Source organism: Phymastichus coffea, unplaced genomic scaffold, assembly GCF_024137745.1.
Source record: "Phymastichus coffea isolate CEN01 unplaced genomic scaffold, Cenicafe_Pcof_1.1 PCOF00043, whole genome shotgun sequence".
In the NCBI taxonomy this organism is placed as follows: Eukaryota; Metazoa; Arthropoda; class Insecta; order Hymenoptera; family Eulophidae; genus Phymastichus; species Phymastichus coffea.
The window spans coordinates 2,208,185-2,223,586 of record NW_026706854.1 but is presented as its reverse complement, the minus strand read 5'-3'; the positions used below and the strand labels follow the sequence as shown (position 1 = coordinate 2,223,586).

Genomic DNA, 15,402 nt, shown 5'->3' with positions numbered 1-15,402 from the left:
ATTCAATCAATATTGCATATAATACATGAATATTCATATTATTTTTGCAGCGAATTTTTTATCTATGTTGAAAAGGCTCTTCATTTTTTTTTAATATATAGCACATTCTACCATACGATACAACTCATAACGTCCGGAATCTCATAATATTAACTACCACGAGTAATAATCCATTGCGTACAAATTGTACGGTTTTGTAGAGTAACATAAATTCAAAAAACATCTACCACCTGCAACAGTTTTCTCGGAACAATTCTCATTAGAAAAACAATTTGTAACATTTTTAACACTACGTTTTAACTGAATCTTTTTTTACTTATAAACACAACGATGTAACAAAATATGATATGTAAAATACCATTCAAAAATTATAAATTTTCTTAGAAATGTTATGAGGTTAAATTAAATCTTTAGTAAAAATCTGCCAAAATAAAGTTAACAATTAACCCTTGTAAGTTGTAAATTTAGCTGTAACTTTACGATGATTACTTGAAGGTGTATGTCTTGTTTCATATTACTATATGAAAAAAATTAAATGCACTCATTTTCTGTTTAATTATTTTATAAACAAAAATTAAAAAATTTACCATATCTTTTAACCATTTCATGTTATGATCAACATACTCATCTTGTTTGCTATAATGTATACAAGTTATAAGTATAAGCGTTTTTCAAGTCCCATATAATACTCGAGCGAAAGCACATAAAAGTGCAAATCGCTATATGTTTACACATTTGAACAATCTTCTACCATTACATGTTATCACTACGTTGTTGATGTCATTATTGTGCTTGCGTCAGCAAATAATCATCGTTTAACCGTTTGTTTAATTGCTTATTTCAAATAAAATTTCTGCATCAGACGAACGTTGTTATGTTACTAACTTACAAATTAATGGCACCACCTGATTTGACACGTTTTTTAATACATCAAAGGAGACTCTCTACCCAATATTATGAAACGAAGAATATCCAAATCAATTCAACATGAAGAGATCGTTATTTGGTAACTCTAGCTCCAAAATTTTATGAAATATCATTATTTTGCATATTATATTATGAAAGTAATGTCATAGACGTAAACTGTACAATGTGATATTTTGGATTTTCAATTGTGAATTTTCCAGCAAAATGATTAATTTATTAAAATGTGTAAAAATATAGATGTTAGGATTACATTATGTCGAAAATAATATTTTTGGGTAAAGAACTACCTTTCCATTACAATCAAAAGTGTAAGTTTTGGATTCAACATCTCGGTAATAATTCTCGTCTGTTATATTTATAAATCAATATCTGTAAGAATTTTACACGTAAAATTTTCAAAGGTGAGGCTAATACGATAATCCGAATAAAATGATAGTTCAAGATATATCGAGTGAATATTGAAAAATAATTAATTGATAAACTTTTTGACAAGTTCATGTTTATCAAGAAAATTTATTGTAAAGTAATAAATATGTCATTAAAATAACCACGTTGAAAAGAAATATGTAGGTTTGACCGAGTAAAAAATTAGAAATAAATATATAGTTGAATAGTTACCATAGACTTGTGTATAGCGAATAAAAATAATTTTTTATGAAACTTTCGAAAGATACCCATAACGTTGTTCAAGTTATATTTTCTTCCAGTTTAACCTTTTTCTTTAATTTTGATTTTTACATAAGTATCGATAAGTCGTCGCATAAACCTGATTTTTATGCTTTTAATTAATGGAAAAATATTTAAAAGCTGATAACTTATACTACAAAATCTCGAAGTTAAATTTCGAGATTTTCAGTTCTTTGGATTCTTTTCTTTATTACCGAGTGTTTATGGCTCCTTAAGCTCGTGAAGTGAACAATACAATCTACTTAGATAAATATATTGATATGTACATTCACATTGGACTATATGCATATCACTAATTTACTTATATAGGTATAGTACACGAATGAAATATGCTTCTAAGTATGTCAATTACAAATAAAGTTTTTTTATATGAAAATCATTTTCCACCTAAGACCTAAAAGCTGATTTATGCGAGAATGGCAAAAATGTTCTTTCATATTTAAAGAATATTGTCAAAAACAAATTAAATTATCATAAGGGTTGGTTTAGATTGCATCGATCGAAAAATGTAAGCACATTGACGATTCATTGATTATTTAAGAGTTGTTAATGGCAATTTAAAAATTTAAGACTTTGCCAGATTAAAGTATGTTATATGAACCTATTTTGCGGGATAAAGGTGATTAAAAACTTTCATTATCTGAACAAATATGAATAAATTATTCAATGATACCTTTTTGGAGTAATCTGACATATTTAAATGCAACTATAATAAAGCTGTGCTCTAATGGATTTGCCGACATTTTGAAGGATTTGCTGATCTATATTGTTTTTAAATAAATTATGCAATGATCTGATAGTCATCGACAGAAATCTATTCTTTTTCGAATTATGTCGATAGTCTAAGAGATCCTCCATTTACTGAAGTTAATATTCATCAAAACCATGTTTTGATAAATACTATGCTTAGAAATCACGTAGAAATTTTTAAATGTACCGAAAAACTTTGTTCTCTTGTATAAAATAGATGTAAATATAGTAAAAAACATCCAGTATTATCTGGAATAATAACAAATATTGATCGTTTGCAATAGTAACTGGAACAATTTTTGAAACACGATCACCGAAATTGATTTTATATGTTCCATGAGTTTTGAAATTACTTGTAAAATCATAATTTATTGTACGTGCATCACGTAATGGTGTTACGCTAAAAATATATGAAATTTTCCCAGGTGAAACTTTAATTTGATACCTGAATAGTTATATTAAAAAATAAATGAACCTCTTCCATGTTTTCATAAATATTTGTGAAATATACGTAAAATATAAGCTGTTATTCTTGTAATTTTATTTGGAACCTTATGATTATTGTACCCCTTCTTTTGAATAATAAACGTGTTTGAAAAAGTTCACAACATGTTTTTGTAAGCTCCAGCATCTATACACTTGGTATTTATATGTAATACACTTATAATTCACGTTCTCGTAAGAAAATAATTTAACGCGCTTATATTTTTAGCATTTTTACAAAGTAATTCCATACTTGCTCTATTATTATACAAACATATTATGTACACGTAATTTTATAGATTATATAAATGATCACGCCGTATCAATACCATATCAATATGCAAATAAGAGTGGCAGGTTTCGCGCCAATCGTAATTAAATGTGTCACCATTGCGCTATATCGTTGTTTGCATTCATCGGACAATAATTTGGCCTATGAAAATTACTATCAAGTCAGCTATAAAAAAGAGTTAAGTCGACAAGTACGCGGATTTTAACAATCACCTGCACGTAATTGGCAAAAGTACATGCGTAAATAATAGAAGGCATAAGGAAATCGCAAGTTCAGGTCCAAGGGTGGGAGCAAGACTCAGAGCTCCGGAAGATGGCAACTCATTTTCATTATCGTCGTTTTCGCTCAAATACTCGCCCGGCCTTTTTGAAGGCATTCCGTTATCACGTTTGTGATCTGCGAACAAAATGTCCGTCTAATAATTATACACTTATTTGTCCATTGTAATAATTTTATTACATTAACAAATTCTCGTGAACTTGAACAATTTGTATTTAATCTACGGTCAACAATATTGGAATCCAAAGAATCAATATTTATTGTACTTGAAGTAGAAAATAACATTAATACTTGAAAAAAATAAATGAAATCTTGATGACAATTTTATCATCGAAAAATAATATCTACAAAATGTATTTACCATTCTTTCTTATTGACGATCCATGATGCGACGAATGCGTTGTTGTTGGAGGAGCTGGAATTTCTATAACATTTCAACAGATCAATATTATCAGATATAATTATTCTTTACGTTTATCAAAAGTTGATTCTAAGCATTTTCAATATTTTTCAGTAAAATTTGGAATATAATAAAAACTAGAAAAACATTCATGAATTTTTATAAAATTACCTACTATATTATTAGTGAAGTATATTTAATACAGTAAAGCTGTATTTTCATTGATGTTGTCATTACAGTTGTAATATTTCATAAGCAGAATTTTCTTAAGTTATCAAATAAGTAAGAGGAAAATTGTTTTGTTTATATGAAATGCTTGCTCGTATAATAAGGTATAAAAACAGTATATGAACACAATTATCTTCTAAATTATAAACGAAAATACGGCTTTGTGTATTTTCCTAGGATATATTTTGTTGATTGCTAACATCATCCTCTACAGGCCAGATTATATCAACCTAAATACCGCTACTTGTTCTACTGCCAATGTAAAGTGAAATTTATTTTAATAGAAAGTTTTATTCGTCTAAAACATCGATGAACAAAATAATAGAATATAATACCATCCAATTTGATTACACCATCCGTGCCACCTAAAGAATTCTGCGCAACGCATCTATATGAGCCAAAGTCCTTCGGTCCAACATTTCTTATCTTCAACTTCATGTACTGGTTGTATCCGTCTTTCTTGCATGTTGCCTCGTACTTATCGCCTATAACCGAACGGTAATTGCCTGGGCAAGTAAGATCAAGTCCTTAACTGTTATAACTAAGATATACAACAGACACAGATGCAGAAATATGATTAACAAACCGTAATGATTACGTTAATAGCGCATCCCTGTTGTGTTTAGATTGAATGAACTTTTAAAAGAGGTAACGACGATTTGATCAGATCGTTTTAATAAATGTTTATGAGCAATAATTTTAATTGAATAATAGCAATAATTGTTATGCAAACGATGGATGTTAATGTTTAAAATTAAAAATTATTATTATGCTTGCTATTTAGCTTAGGTATATTTGGATCTACTGTTCTGTGGAATCAATCGATTTATTTATGTAGGCATGCAAGGACGATATAATGCCATATCGTAAAATGACTTCACGAAGTATTGCCTTTATGCGCAGCTTTTTCAAGATCTTTGGCACGCCTTGCCGCCATCATGAAGGAGTTCGTTCGATATAAATTGAAAGTTTATTAAAGTAACAAATGTAAGGATAAAAATAGGTGAAACGGTGCTTTAGCTTCAATTGCGAATGAGAGATTCACGAGAAGGTAACATTGAAATAATGCGCACACTGTTTGGGCAGTGCAAATATTGTAATACTGATTGAACATGTATATTTACCAGACACTATCATGTCACCGTGTTCGGTAGTCCAATAGTTGATTGAATCAGGATATGCCTCGGTGTGACACTCAAGATTGACGTCTTGACCGACGTATGCCCCCTCCAATTGATTTGGTATGGATAGCATCGGTGGGACTGTAATTAAGGTGAACGTAGTGAAAATCTTTAGTTATGCTAATCACGCGTTAAAGGACATACATTATTATAGATCAACATTATGAGTGAAAGAGTGGGGTATGTGCAAATCAATAGCAAAGTCAATTGATATTGAATTTACCCGATTTTTATTGTAACTGATGGAAAGTTAAAACAATTATGTAGTTTAATTTCAATAAACGTAGTAATTTCAACAGTAATATGGTTACGTGAACATGAATTTTTGGAAAGTGCATTGAATTCTTTTTCAAAGTACGTTATTATTCATTTTCAACCGATTTACTGTAATATATACGGTAAAAGGAGCAGAAAAAAGCTCTACAGTTTCGATAAAATAACTGAAGTTGATGAGAGATTGGACTATCTTGGCACGTAAATTTGCGGTTCACTTACATTGAACTTTCAAGAGAACTCTTGTGCTCACCCTCGGAGGAACTCCATTCGCAGCAATACAGAGATATGAACCCATGTGTAGACGACTTATTTTAGTGATGTGCAATATTTCTCCGTTTACGGCATTTACTGCAATGGAGCAAATTTCTTTGTGAAAATATCTCTGAATTATTATGTGTGGCAGATACGTATATAGCCGCTCTACACATGCTCATGGTAAAGTATAAGAAATTCACTTAGTAGCTGTGAATTGACAAGCAAGTAAATAAATAAGAAACTTCTTCCGTCTAGGTATTGATGTCTATTGAATGCCAGCAATTGCACGTCAAATTTTGCTGAATCTATCATATTTATTACAAATTTTACAAGCCTGGATAATTTATCAAGAATTTCTGATACATAAATTGGAATTTAGCATTAATCGTGTTAGAAAGAAACATGTGGATTGGTTTAGCAAAACGGAACCTATACTATTTTATTCAAAATTTAACGTGTCAAAAATGGGCATATTGACTGTTATCTAGTTTCATTATTATATTTAAAAAATATCTCTCACCACTTTCACCGTTATAATTTATATTTTGGCCATCCTCCCGTTGCCACATCACGTATGGTTCGGGATATCCAGTTGCCTTACACGTTAACGTTACGTTCGAAGCCTCACGAACGACCATATCGGTACTAGTTTCTTTCGTTATAAACGATGGGGGCACTGGTGTAGGAATCAATATTGAAGTTGAACATATAAAATCAACCAGTCAAGTGCTGAACGCACAATTGTTAATCTTTTTTAAAGTCTAAAGTAATTTATACATGTAATAAAAAAGATAATTGGTGTTTGCGAACAAAAGATGGCAAGATTTTCAGATTATTTGAAGAGTGAGAGAAAGAGCGGTAATCGCGGTGAAAAACAAAAATAGACACATAATGTATTAAGAGCGCTTCGAGTGATCAAACTTGCCTACAACTTGGAGATATCCTTGACGACTCCTCATAGGATCAGTATTTACTTGACACATGTACCATCCGCGATCAATTTCTTGAACGTCCTTTATATGGAGATACCATGTTCTCTGATCGGTGTAGGACAGTGATATTCGAGGATTTTGAGTGATGACGTTATGGTGGATGGATAAAATAGTCTGCGTATCGACGCGAACCCACGCAACCTTAAGTAGCGAAAGACAAACGAAACTCAATTTAATTAGATAGCAATCACATTAATCATATTTGATGCTACGTCTTAAGCCGTGTGTACATCTATATTTATATGCATATTGACTTTGGGGCTATTTGAAAAAGCAAGAATCGTTAAATGCTAGGTGCGGCCTGAACACACGCACGCTCAACTTGGCCAGCCGCTGCCTTTTTCTTAAAGAGGCTCTCGGATGTAGACGGGCGCGGTATGTACCTTGTGCATTACTTATTCCTGGGGCTACACTTCCGTGTCAATTTACGACAAGACGTCTCATTCGAATGGGCAACATGGTTGCGATAAGTAACGGGCACGGGCGAGTTTTCGCATCGGGCTGCGTGCAATCGAAAGGCCTGCACTTGAAAAGTAAGCGAGCAAAGCGAGTGAAGCTCCGCGAAAAACCAGCGGCCAACAATAAATTGATCGTCGCGCGTGTCATCGCGTAGAATGGCGCTGGCGGCCGATTTGATGAATGTTGTGAGCTACCTTGTAGTTTCGGAGATTGTCGACGACACAGGCAAGTAGAGCGTCACGGCCTACACTGACTGTGACATTCTGTATGGGCTCGACTAGCCGGGGCAATGAATCTGAAAAGGGAACATCGCGAAAAGGATTAATTAGTGGCGTGACAGACGTCGCGCGCGCGAAAAAGCGCAGCTTCTGGGATGCGCGCGACACGCCGCGACGAGGAGCCTCGCGATCTCGATGATGCGTCGAGCTGTCGTTACGGCTTCGCGTGGATTTCGGCTGAGCCGGACACTCGAGAGCTCTTTATTAATATTCATGCGCGCGCTGCCGAGCTTTGCATCTCGTGCGCGACTGGTTCACTTGACTTGGTCTCTCGCGGTCGTCTACGGAAAATCAGGAAGCGGCTAGCACGTCTACTCAGCCTGAACGAGGACGTGCCCCCCCTCGCTCTCTCTCTCTCTCTCTCTCTCTCTCTCTCTCTCTCTCTCTCTCTCTCTCTCTCTCTGTTCGCTTGTTTGCCCCGTGTCCGCAAATTGTTCGCCGGGAATTCGCCTCGATTACGCGCGAGCGTCACACGTCAGGAGAAATCCGCGTAAGATCCCTGCAGGCTCCCGCGCCTCTAATTGCAGATCCGACTTGCATTAACTCGAGTTCAACTTAATCTTCTCCTTAGCCACCCTAACCCACTCGCTCCCTAAATCTCGCCCTATCGTTAGTCCAAATATCTCGAGGACCAGCTGCCTTTCCGGACAACTTTCGCCCACCCTGCCTCCCGTTCTCCGACGTCAATTATACTTTTTCATCGCTTCGCGCGACAGTCTCATTTGCTCTTTCGCCTTAACACGTGTCATCGATGAAACCTTGACGTCTCGCGTACGTATTTCTCGAACCGGGCGCAGCAGAGCGACGCGTCGGGGCTTTGGTGGTGCGCTACGGCTCGGAAGCGGTAGAAAAAGTGATTTCTTCCAACGAGCGACACAATCGCCAATCGTTCGCTGCCGCGGCGCGTCGGTGCTAGTAACAATAATTAGCTCGGCAAGCTTTGCAAAACTGAGCGGAGGAAAATTTATCGCCCGTACACGAGCCACGATAACCGTGCTCTCGTCTTGCGTGCTCGCTTCAAAAAAACTACCGAAGATCAGTTGAACGTGCAATTTTAATTATTGCCGAAAAGGACGAGAGGCGCGCGCTGCAAATACGCTCGACCGGAATAGGACATCGCGAAAAAGAGCACGGCCGGCCATATAAAACTTTATTACTTTTCGAGTCCAGTTGACGCTCGCTCGCTTTACAGTAGCCGAGTCAATGGAGATTTCGCATTGAAATTTTTAATAAATCCGATCTTTATGAAGTTGGCCGCACCGAGGACGACGTTGATACCGCGTGACGCAAACGGCAGTTCGCTGGACTCGGAAGGCACTTTGAAATCAATGAAATTGTTAGATTCACGTTTCGCGCACTGCATTCCCGTCTTATCGCGAGCTACTTTTCTCATTGAAAAAAGCACGGAAAGGGTTTACGTTGACGAAAAACTTGGCCGACAAAGCGACAGCTGTCCGAAGGCGCAAGAAGCGTGAAAAAAGAATGGAGCAGCGCTTGCTGCAGTCGACAAAGGCGTTCGAACGGCTACTCGATAACAACTCACAAGCGCCCGGCCGAAACAATAACAATCGTCAGATAACACGCGACAAGTTGGCGCTGATAGAGCGACAGAAGCATGTCCAAGAACCAACGAAGAATTTTAAGCGGAGAATCGGAGATCCGGGCCTCCGTAACGCGAAAGTTGGTGCATTGAAAGTGCGCTTACCATGCTCGTCGCCCAATGAGCTATCGTGTGGCACATGATGATTGGAAACTTTTCCGTAGAACTGGAAATTCTTAGTTTGGCGACCTGAAATCAGAAAAGAACATTGCGTAAACAATAAGCAGGGCCAGCCTATAGCCACCCCGCGGCTCTAATTTAAGGAGCGCCGCCTCTGACAGTGCGGCTGGCTCGCTTCTGCCAGCATTCTGTCTCTTTTATCTCTACGACTCGACTACTGGTTTGCATTTTTATGTAGAGCCCGCTAGTGACGATCGATCGCCTGCATTAGCCAGCAATCGCAGCTATCCCTTCGTTCTGTAACTTGCCCTCGAACCATTGGTTTGCGAAAATCCTCCAAGCGGAAAGTTCATCGAACGTCGTAACAAAACTCGATCCGTTAAATCGTTAGATGCAAATCGTTGCATTGATTTACCGAGACAAACGTGTTTGTCCAAGTCCGCTGGTAAGTCAATCTCGCGAAGTGCTGGCTAAATTCATCGTCCTACAGCTGAAAGCATCTGGCGACTTCGCATTCAACTGTTTATTTGAGTAACGAAGCTTCTCAAATATAAAATAACCCGTCGAGTCGTTCGGTATGCTTTTGATTAGAGTAAATCGCCAGTATTCGAACGGTCGATAGCTTGGATGAGCCTTTTTTCGGGACAGCCGGAGCGCAACTTGACGAGCTCGGCGAAACTAACGCAATGTAAAAGAAACGATAGCCGAATGTGACAAGGATAATTACGGGAAAAGATAACGGGTGGGAGGGAGGGTGCGCGCGCGCGCGCGTGTCGTGTCTGGAGAGCGGCAGGGAGGAGGGGTCCGGGAATTGCTGATATTACCGAGCGCGTGACAGAGGATTAAGAGATGAGTACGTACGCGCGCCATCTCTCAAAATCGATAAGTACAGCGTGCCACTGGGATCACTGCGTAGCTTTGCTCGCGGCTACCGGACCTTTGCGTGCGAACGAATCGGCATCGCAGCTGCAGCGCGAGTGTCGGCAACAGCTGGGACAAGCTTGACGAGAACGAGGCCGGCGCGAGCAAGCGCACGTTCGAATCGAGACGGAGTCGGCAAGAGGACGCAGTCAAGCGCGAGGGCGGAGCGAGTTGACACGGGCCACGCCGTCCTTTACAAGCGCGCAACGAGCGGGCGCCCGAAGCGCCGGCCGTAAGCTAAGTTTGAGCGAGAGCCGCCGACTAGCCGGCGAGTAATGGGGGATCGCAGGGCCTATTTTGGCACGGCTCATGGAGCACTCAATTATGCGGCCCAGTCCCGAGCTGCCGATACATAACTCAGTCGACGAAACGCGGGGATCGCGGGGGTCGCGGGGTCAAGCGAGTCGGCGATTCGTACAATTTGTCCTTAGTTTATGGCCGCCGAGAGCTGTCATGACCGGGATTTTTGCAAAGCTACGCGCAAATCTTGTTTACGAGCCTATCTCTCGAGCGGCGATATCGGGCAATAAAATTCCGAGCCGAAGCGGACCCCGGCCGGCTGCTACAGCTCGGCGGCTGCTATGGCTCGGCGGCGGCACAGCTCTCGAGAGCTCGCGAGCGTCTTTCCCCCGAAAGTGCCTTTGCCCGGTCTGAGGGGCTCTCGTAGCGCTCGTCCGCGTCTCTGTCTCGGCGTCGCCGTAGTCACGCTTTGACTAATTCTTCCGGCGGCCGGGCGGCCGGGCGACCGCTCGAAAAACGCTGCAATCTCGTTGCATCGACTGGAGACGCGCGGATATTGTGCCCGGACTCTTTCAACCTCCGCAGCGCGACGGCAATTATGCAATAATCGCGGCCTTTTTTCACTTTGATTATTCGCAACTCCGTCTACATTGTCATGCAAATGCGCTCGTTTATCATGCCATTCCGTCGAAAGATTAAAGCACCTCGAGCACCGAGCGTAATATACTTAGAGTCTTTGAATAATTTATACTTGTAAAGTTTGCGCCGCTCGGATCTGCCGGAGACGTTTTTTAATATAGGCCGCAAGCTGCTCGGATTCGAGACTCGCTGCCTGCATCGGCGTTCGGCCGTTCGGCGGACGGTTCGCTTTTTCTCGTGGCTAACGACGCGCGTGCAGCTGTTGGCGACAATTGCGGACCGCGCCGGATTCAAGATTAGCAGCAGCGGCAGCAGCCACTCTTTGCGCGAGCACGGTGTACAGGTCCGGCGCGGCAAGCACTTGTAGCCGAGTTGAAAGCGCCAAAGTTGCACGTGCAGCCGAGCAGCGAAAACCCGCGTAGTTCTGTCCTCTTATCCGCCGCCGCCGCCGCCGCCGCCGCCGCCGACTCTCATTCTCTCCTGACAGTGTTCCACTTCTGGCCTTACTGCCTGCTGATGCTGCTGCTACTGCTGCTGCCTTTCTCTCAAATGAAAACTTAACGCGAAGGCGCGGCGTTTGGCTGCCGAGCGAGCAAGTTTTTGAATTAAGCCGAGGGCTGCGCGACGCCAGCCCACCTTTATTACCTCCCGTCTCGTAGCTAGTCGCTGCACATGCAGCCGCGCCAAGGCGCAAGCGATCCACTCGCGCCATTCGATCCAATTAATCAACGGCGTTGCCCGTCCGCGACGTGCGACGCGTCGATTATTCCAGCCGAAGGTCATTCGACGATGTCCGTCGAGCTCCCACGACTGACGCGCTTGCGGCGCCGTTGATCGTCGGCGAGCCGGCCAATCCATCGCGCACCGCTGCAGCTGCCTGCACGGACAGCGAGGCGTGCGCGTCCGAAGTGAAATGCTCGCGCGGGAAAAAGGTCGAAGGGCCTTGATAAAGGTCATCTGTCTCTGTTAAAAGGGAATCGAGTGAAGCGCTATCGGCACAAGTGGATATAGCGAGTGTCGATCGATGAGTGAACGATGGACCGACTACATCAGCGAAAGCATCCGCGCAAACGGTTCTGCGCATTGCACCCGCCGGGGAGCCGGAGAAAGAGTGTTCAGATTGGCTCGCGCGGCAACAATGTTTCGGCGCAAAGATAACCTTTTGTTATCGCGCGCCTCGCCATGGCTGGCTGGGCGCGTTGCAGCTGCCGGCCCGCGGAACAAGATAGAGCGCGAAAAACGTCGGCGGCTCGTCGGCGGCGCGTTTTCGAGCTGCGCCAGCGGCCGTCGCTAAGCCAGGATTCGGTTGCCGCGCGCGTGCTCGCGGCCGGACGGCTGCCCCGCGCCAGTAGTACAGCCGGCGATGCAGTCAGCCACGGGGAAGTGCGCGGAGCGGCCTGCGGACTGGCGCCAATAAAGCCGTCGAAGGGGGGCAGGGTGCGGGGGGCAGGGGCCGGGCGGCGATGGGCTGCCGGTGATTTGCATTGGTGAGCGCGCGGCGGCGGGCGGAGGGCCATAAAAGCTGAAGCATGGGCGCGTGCGGCAGAGAGGTGCATTCGAAGGAGACAATTGAATGGGCAAGGAAGTGCGCCCGACTGTATGCGCGCGCGCGGGAGCCGGGGCTCCGAGCAGCGAGGAGCGCCGTTCGGCAATATTCTTCGCGGCGAATAGCCCTCGCGGGACGTATCCTCGGCGCGCTCGCCGGCCCTCGCTGCCCCTGCGGCGCCGCGCGTCCCGACGACATTTACATTTATATTGACACGTGCCGCTGGCTTTCCCCGCGCTCGCGACTCCATCCCTGCTAATTAGCCGATCAAACTTTGCCTCGCGTCCCGCTGACCAATCAATCGGAATCGAGGCGCCACGGGCGAACTCGGCCGCGCGTGGCCGCCGACCAAGTGGCGAGCGCGACCCGCGGCTCGCCGAGCAAAAGCGCGTCGCCGGGCGATCGGCCGAAATCACGCCGCGAAAGCTTCGAATCCGCGCAGGTCCCTCGAGCTTTCTTCCGGCCGTCGCTCCAATCTCGGCTGCCCTTCTCGCGGCTGTGCCTGCCCGCGCGGCCCTCTGCCGACGTTAAACTGCGCCGAGCACGGACAGCTCGACACTCCCGACTGCGTGGCCTCCTCCTCGACGTAACGCCTGCCTCTGTTTGTCCCGTCGCTGCAGTTTCTCGCTTGCGAGCCGAGAGCCATTTGGGCTGCTCCGATCCTCCGAGTGATAACGTTTACGCTTCAGGCTGCCGTCAACTTTAACGTGTGACTTGCACGAGGTTCTCTAGCGAGCGGAAAAACAACGTTGCGAATCCAGCTATGGAAGGTTGCGAGCGAGGAGCGCGCAATTCGGCGCTGCGAGTGTACGCGTGTGCCTACTGTCGGGTGAAACTGTCGGCGCTCGTCGCGACGAGATGAATGAGTGTGCCGCCGAAATTAGCGTGAAAATCAGCTTCTGGAATATGACGCGACCGAGTCGTCTCAATCGGGCCAAAGCGCTTTCCCCGCTGTGTATACGGTTCGCTGGGGGCCGAGGTCGAGGGGGCAGAAGGGGAGCGGGCGGGCGGGCGGGCGGGCGGGCGGCGGCTGGAACACGTAACCGGCAGGGAGTCGGCCAGACGGAAAATGTGACATCGCCGGAAGATTGCACTATCGCTACCACCACTTGTTTTTCTTCCGGCCCCAGGCCGCCTCGGCGCTGGCTCTTATCACTGTATATTTCGCAACCGGCTGGCTCTGGCAAATCGTGCGCGCAGATATTTCAACGCAGCCAAATGACGAATCGAGCGGCGCGGGCTCGTGCAGATATATACATTTTATTTTGGGGTGCTTAACGTTCGGGGCGCACAACTCGATCGGGGCGAAGCCCGTCCTCGCTGGGAAGGTGGAGCCTTTCTTCGGATCGGCCGGGCTGCTTAGACGCGAGTGGCTGCGGCAGAAGAGATCGATTATCGGGACGGGGAGTCGGGCGAGCGAGCGAGCGAGCGGCGCGCACATCGGCCTCGATCCCCAAATTTACGTGCATTCTTGACGCTGCGGCAAGTATCCGCCCGAGGCGTAAATAACTGTGACGGGCGCACAATGAGCCCGGGCCTCTGTGGCGCGCCTCATCTGCCTGCCACGACGCGCCGCGGCACAGATCGGCGCCGCTGGCCCTCGGCTTTTCGCACAATGGAGCCGCGTAGCCGCGCGCGGCTTCATATTGCTCGGCTGCGCTGCTAGCGAGCTGGGGAACGATCCGGGCACTCGGCGAGCGCGCGACGAGTGCGCGGACAAGGGAACGATCGGGGGGGAGCGCGGTCGGGGATTGGCGCAATTTGGAGGCAGAAAAGATCGACAGAGCCGAGGCGAGGCGAGCTAGCAGCGTCGACCCCTTAAATATCTAATGTGGCTAATGCGCTCATCCTGTTTTCGGGCTGGCGGGGATTTGCGCACTGGCGCCCAGCCACACGCGCGGCGCGGCGGTTTGTTCCTCGCCTACATTTCGCGACTACAGTCTCGCTGAATTGCCGATGAGCTGGCCTATTCGAGTGCGAGGCGGGACGCCCGTCGCGGCTGGCGCGCTTTGGCACAATTTTATCGCTGCTAATTGCAGTCGGCTGGCGAGTCAACGAATATTTCAGAGGCTCGACGACGACGACGATGACGACGACGACGACCGCAATACGCGGCAAGCGGTCCCGGCAAGAACGGTTTTATTGGCGGCGAGCGTCGTCGTCGACTCCTGGGGCTCGCGCCACTCCGGCAATACTTTAAAGCTCGCTCCGAACTGAGAGGAAAGAACGGAGGTGGCAAAAAGAGCGCGCCGGAAGAAATGCGCCACAGAGAGGGCGAGCGAACGTCGGCTAGTTCGGCCGCACTGCAGAATTGCCGTTCCTCGCGCGCGCGCTCGCTCCCTCGCTCCCTCTCTCCCTCTCTATTTCACTCCCTTAATCCCAAGCCCATAAATTAACTTGGACAAAAGTTCGATGTGTTGGTCGCCGCGTACATATATAGCTGGAGGATTGTAGCTCCGGGTAATGGAGTGGCGGACAGAACCCGGGTCCTGCGAAAAAAGCGAGCCGCTGCGCTTCTTCCAGTCGAGTTCCATTAATCTCGGCCTGTTTAATTCATTGGCCCGCGAGGGCCAACTATTAGATCAAAGCGGGCTCCGAGAGGAAAACACACTCCTTAGCGCGGGCGGGGGCGGGGGCGGGAGCGCTCGACCGAGAGTCGAAATAAAAGAAGGGAGCAGTAGGCAAAGTGGATTTTGCACTCGATTAGGCATAATCTAGATGGTTGCCAGAGAGGCGCTCTCCGTCGCTACCTCCATCTCTCTTTAACAAGGGTTTGCCGTGGCTCTGCGGGTATCGCGGCGCGCGCTGTATATTAATGACTTTGGCTGTGTGCACAGCGAGAGGCAGAG

The 15,402-nt window shown here is 45.3% G+C and overlaps 1 protein-coding gene across 2 annotated transcripts in view; it reads right to left on the bottom strand.

Annotated features, from left to right (window-relative positions):
- Nucleotides 1-15,402, bottom strand: part of LOC131664274 (lachesin-like) — a 30,405-nt gene continuing 15,003 nt past the window's right edge. The window contains exons 2-10 of one of the 2 annotated variants that reach the window (XM_058935240.1): nucleotides 9,193-9,276; nucleotides 7,404-7,504; nucleotides 6,684-6,891; nucleotides 6,279-6,434; nucleotides 5,723-5,851; nucleotides 5,171-5,308; nucleotides 4,382-4,552; nucleotides 3,780-3,842; nucleotides 1-3,535 (exon numbers count right to left, since the gene is read on the bottom strand). In XM_058935240.1, the coding sequence (XP_058791223.1) occupies nucleotides 3,348-3,535; nucleotides 3,780-3,842; nucleotides 4,382-4,552; nucleotides 5,171-5,308; nucleotides 5,723-5,851; nucleotides 6,279-6,434; nucleotides 6,684-6,891; nucleotides 7,404-7,504; nucleotides 9,193-9,276 (1,238 nt within the window). In that variant the 3' untranslated portion in view covers nucleotides 1-3,347. The remainder of the gene's footprint in view (nucleotides 3,536-3,779; nucleotides 3,843-4,381; nucleotides 4,553-5,170; nucleotides 5,309-5,722; nucleotides 5,852-6,278; nucleotides 6,435-6,683; nucleotides 6,892-7,403; nucleotides 7,505-9,192; nucleotides 9,277-15,402) is intronic. The other variant, XM_058935241.1, reaches the window with a different exon arrangement.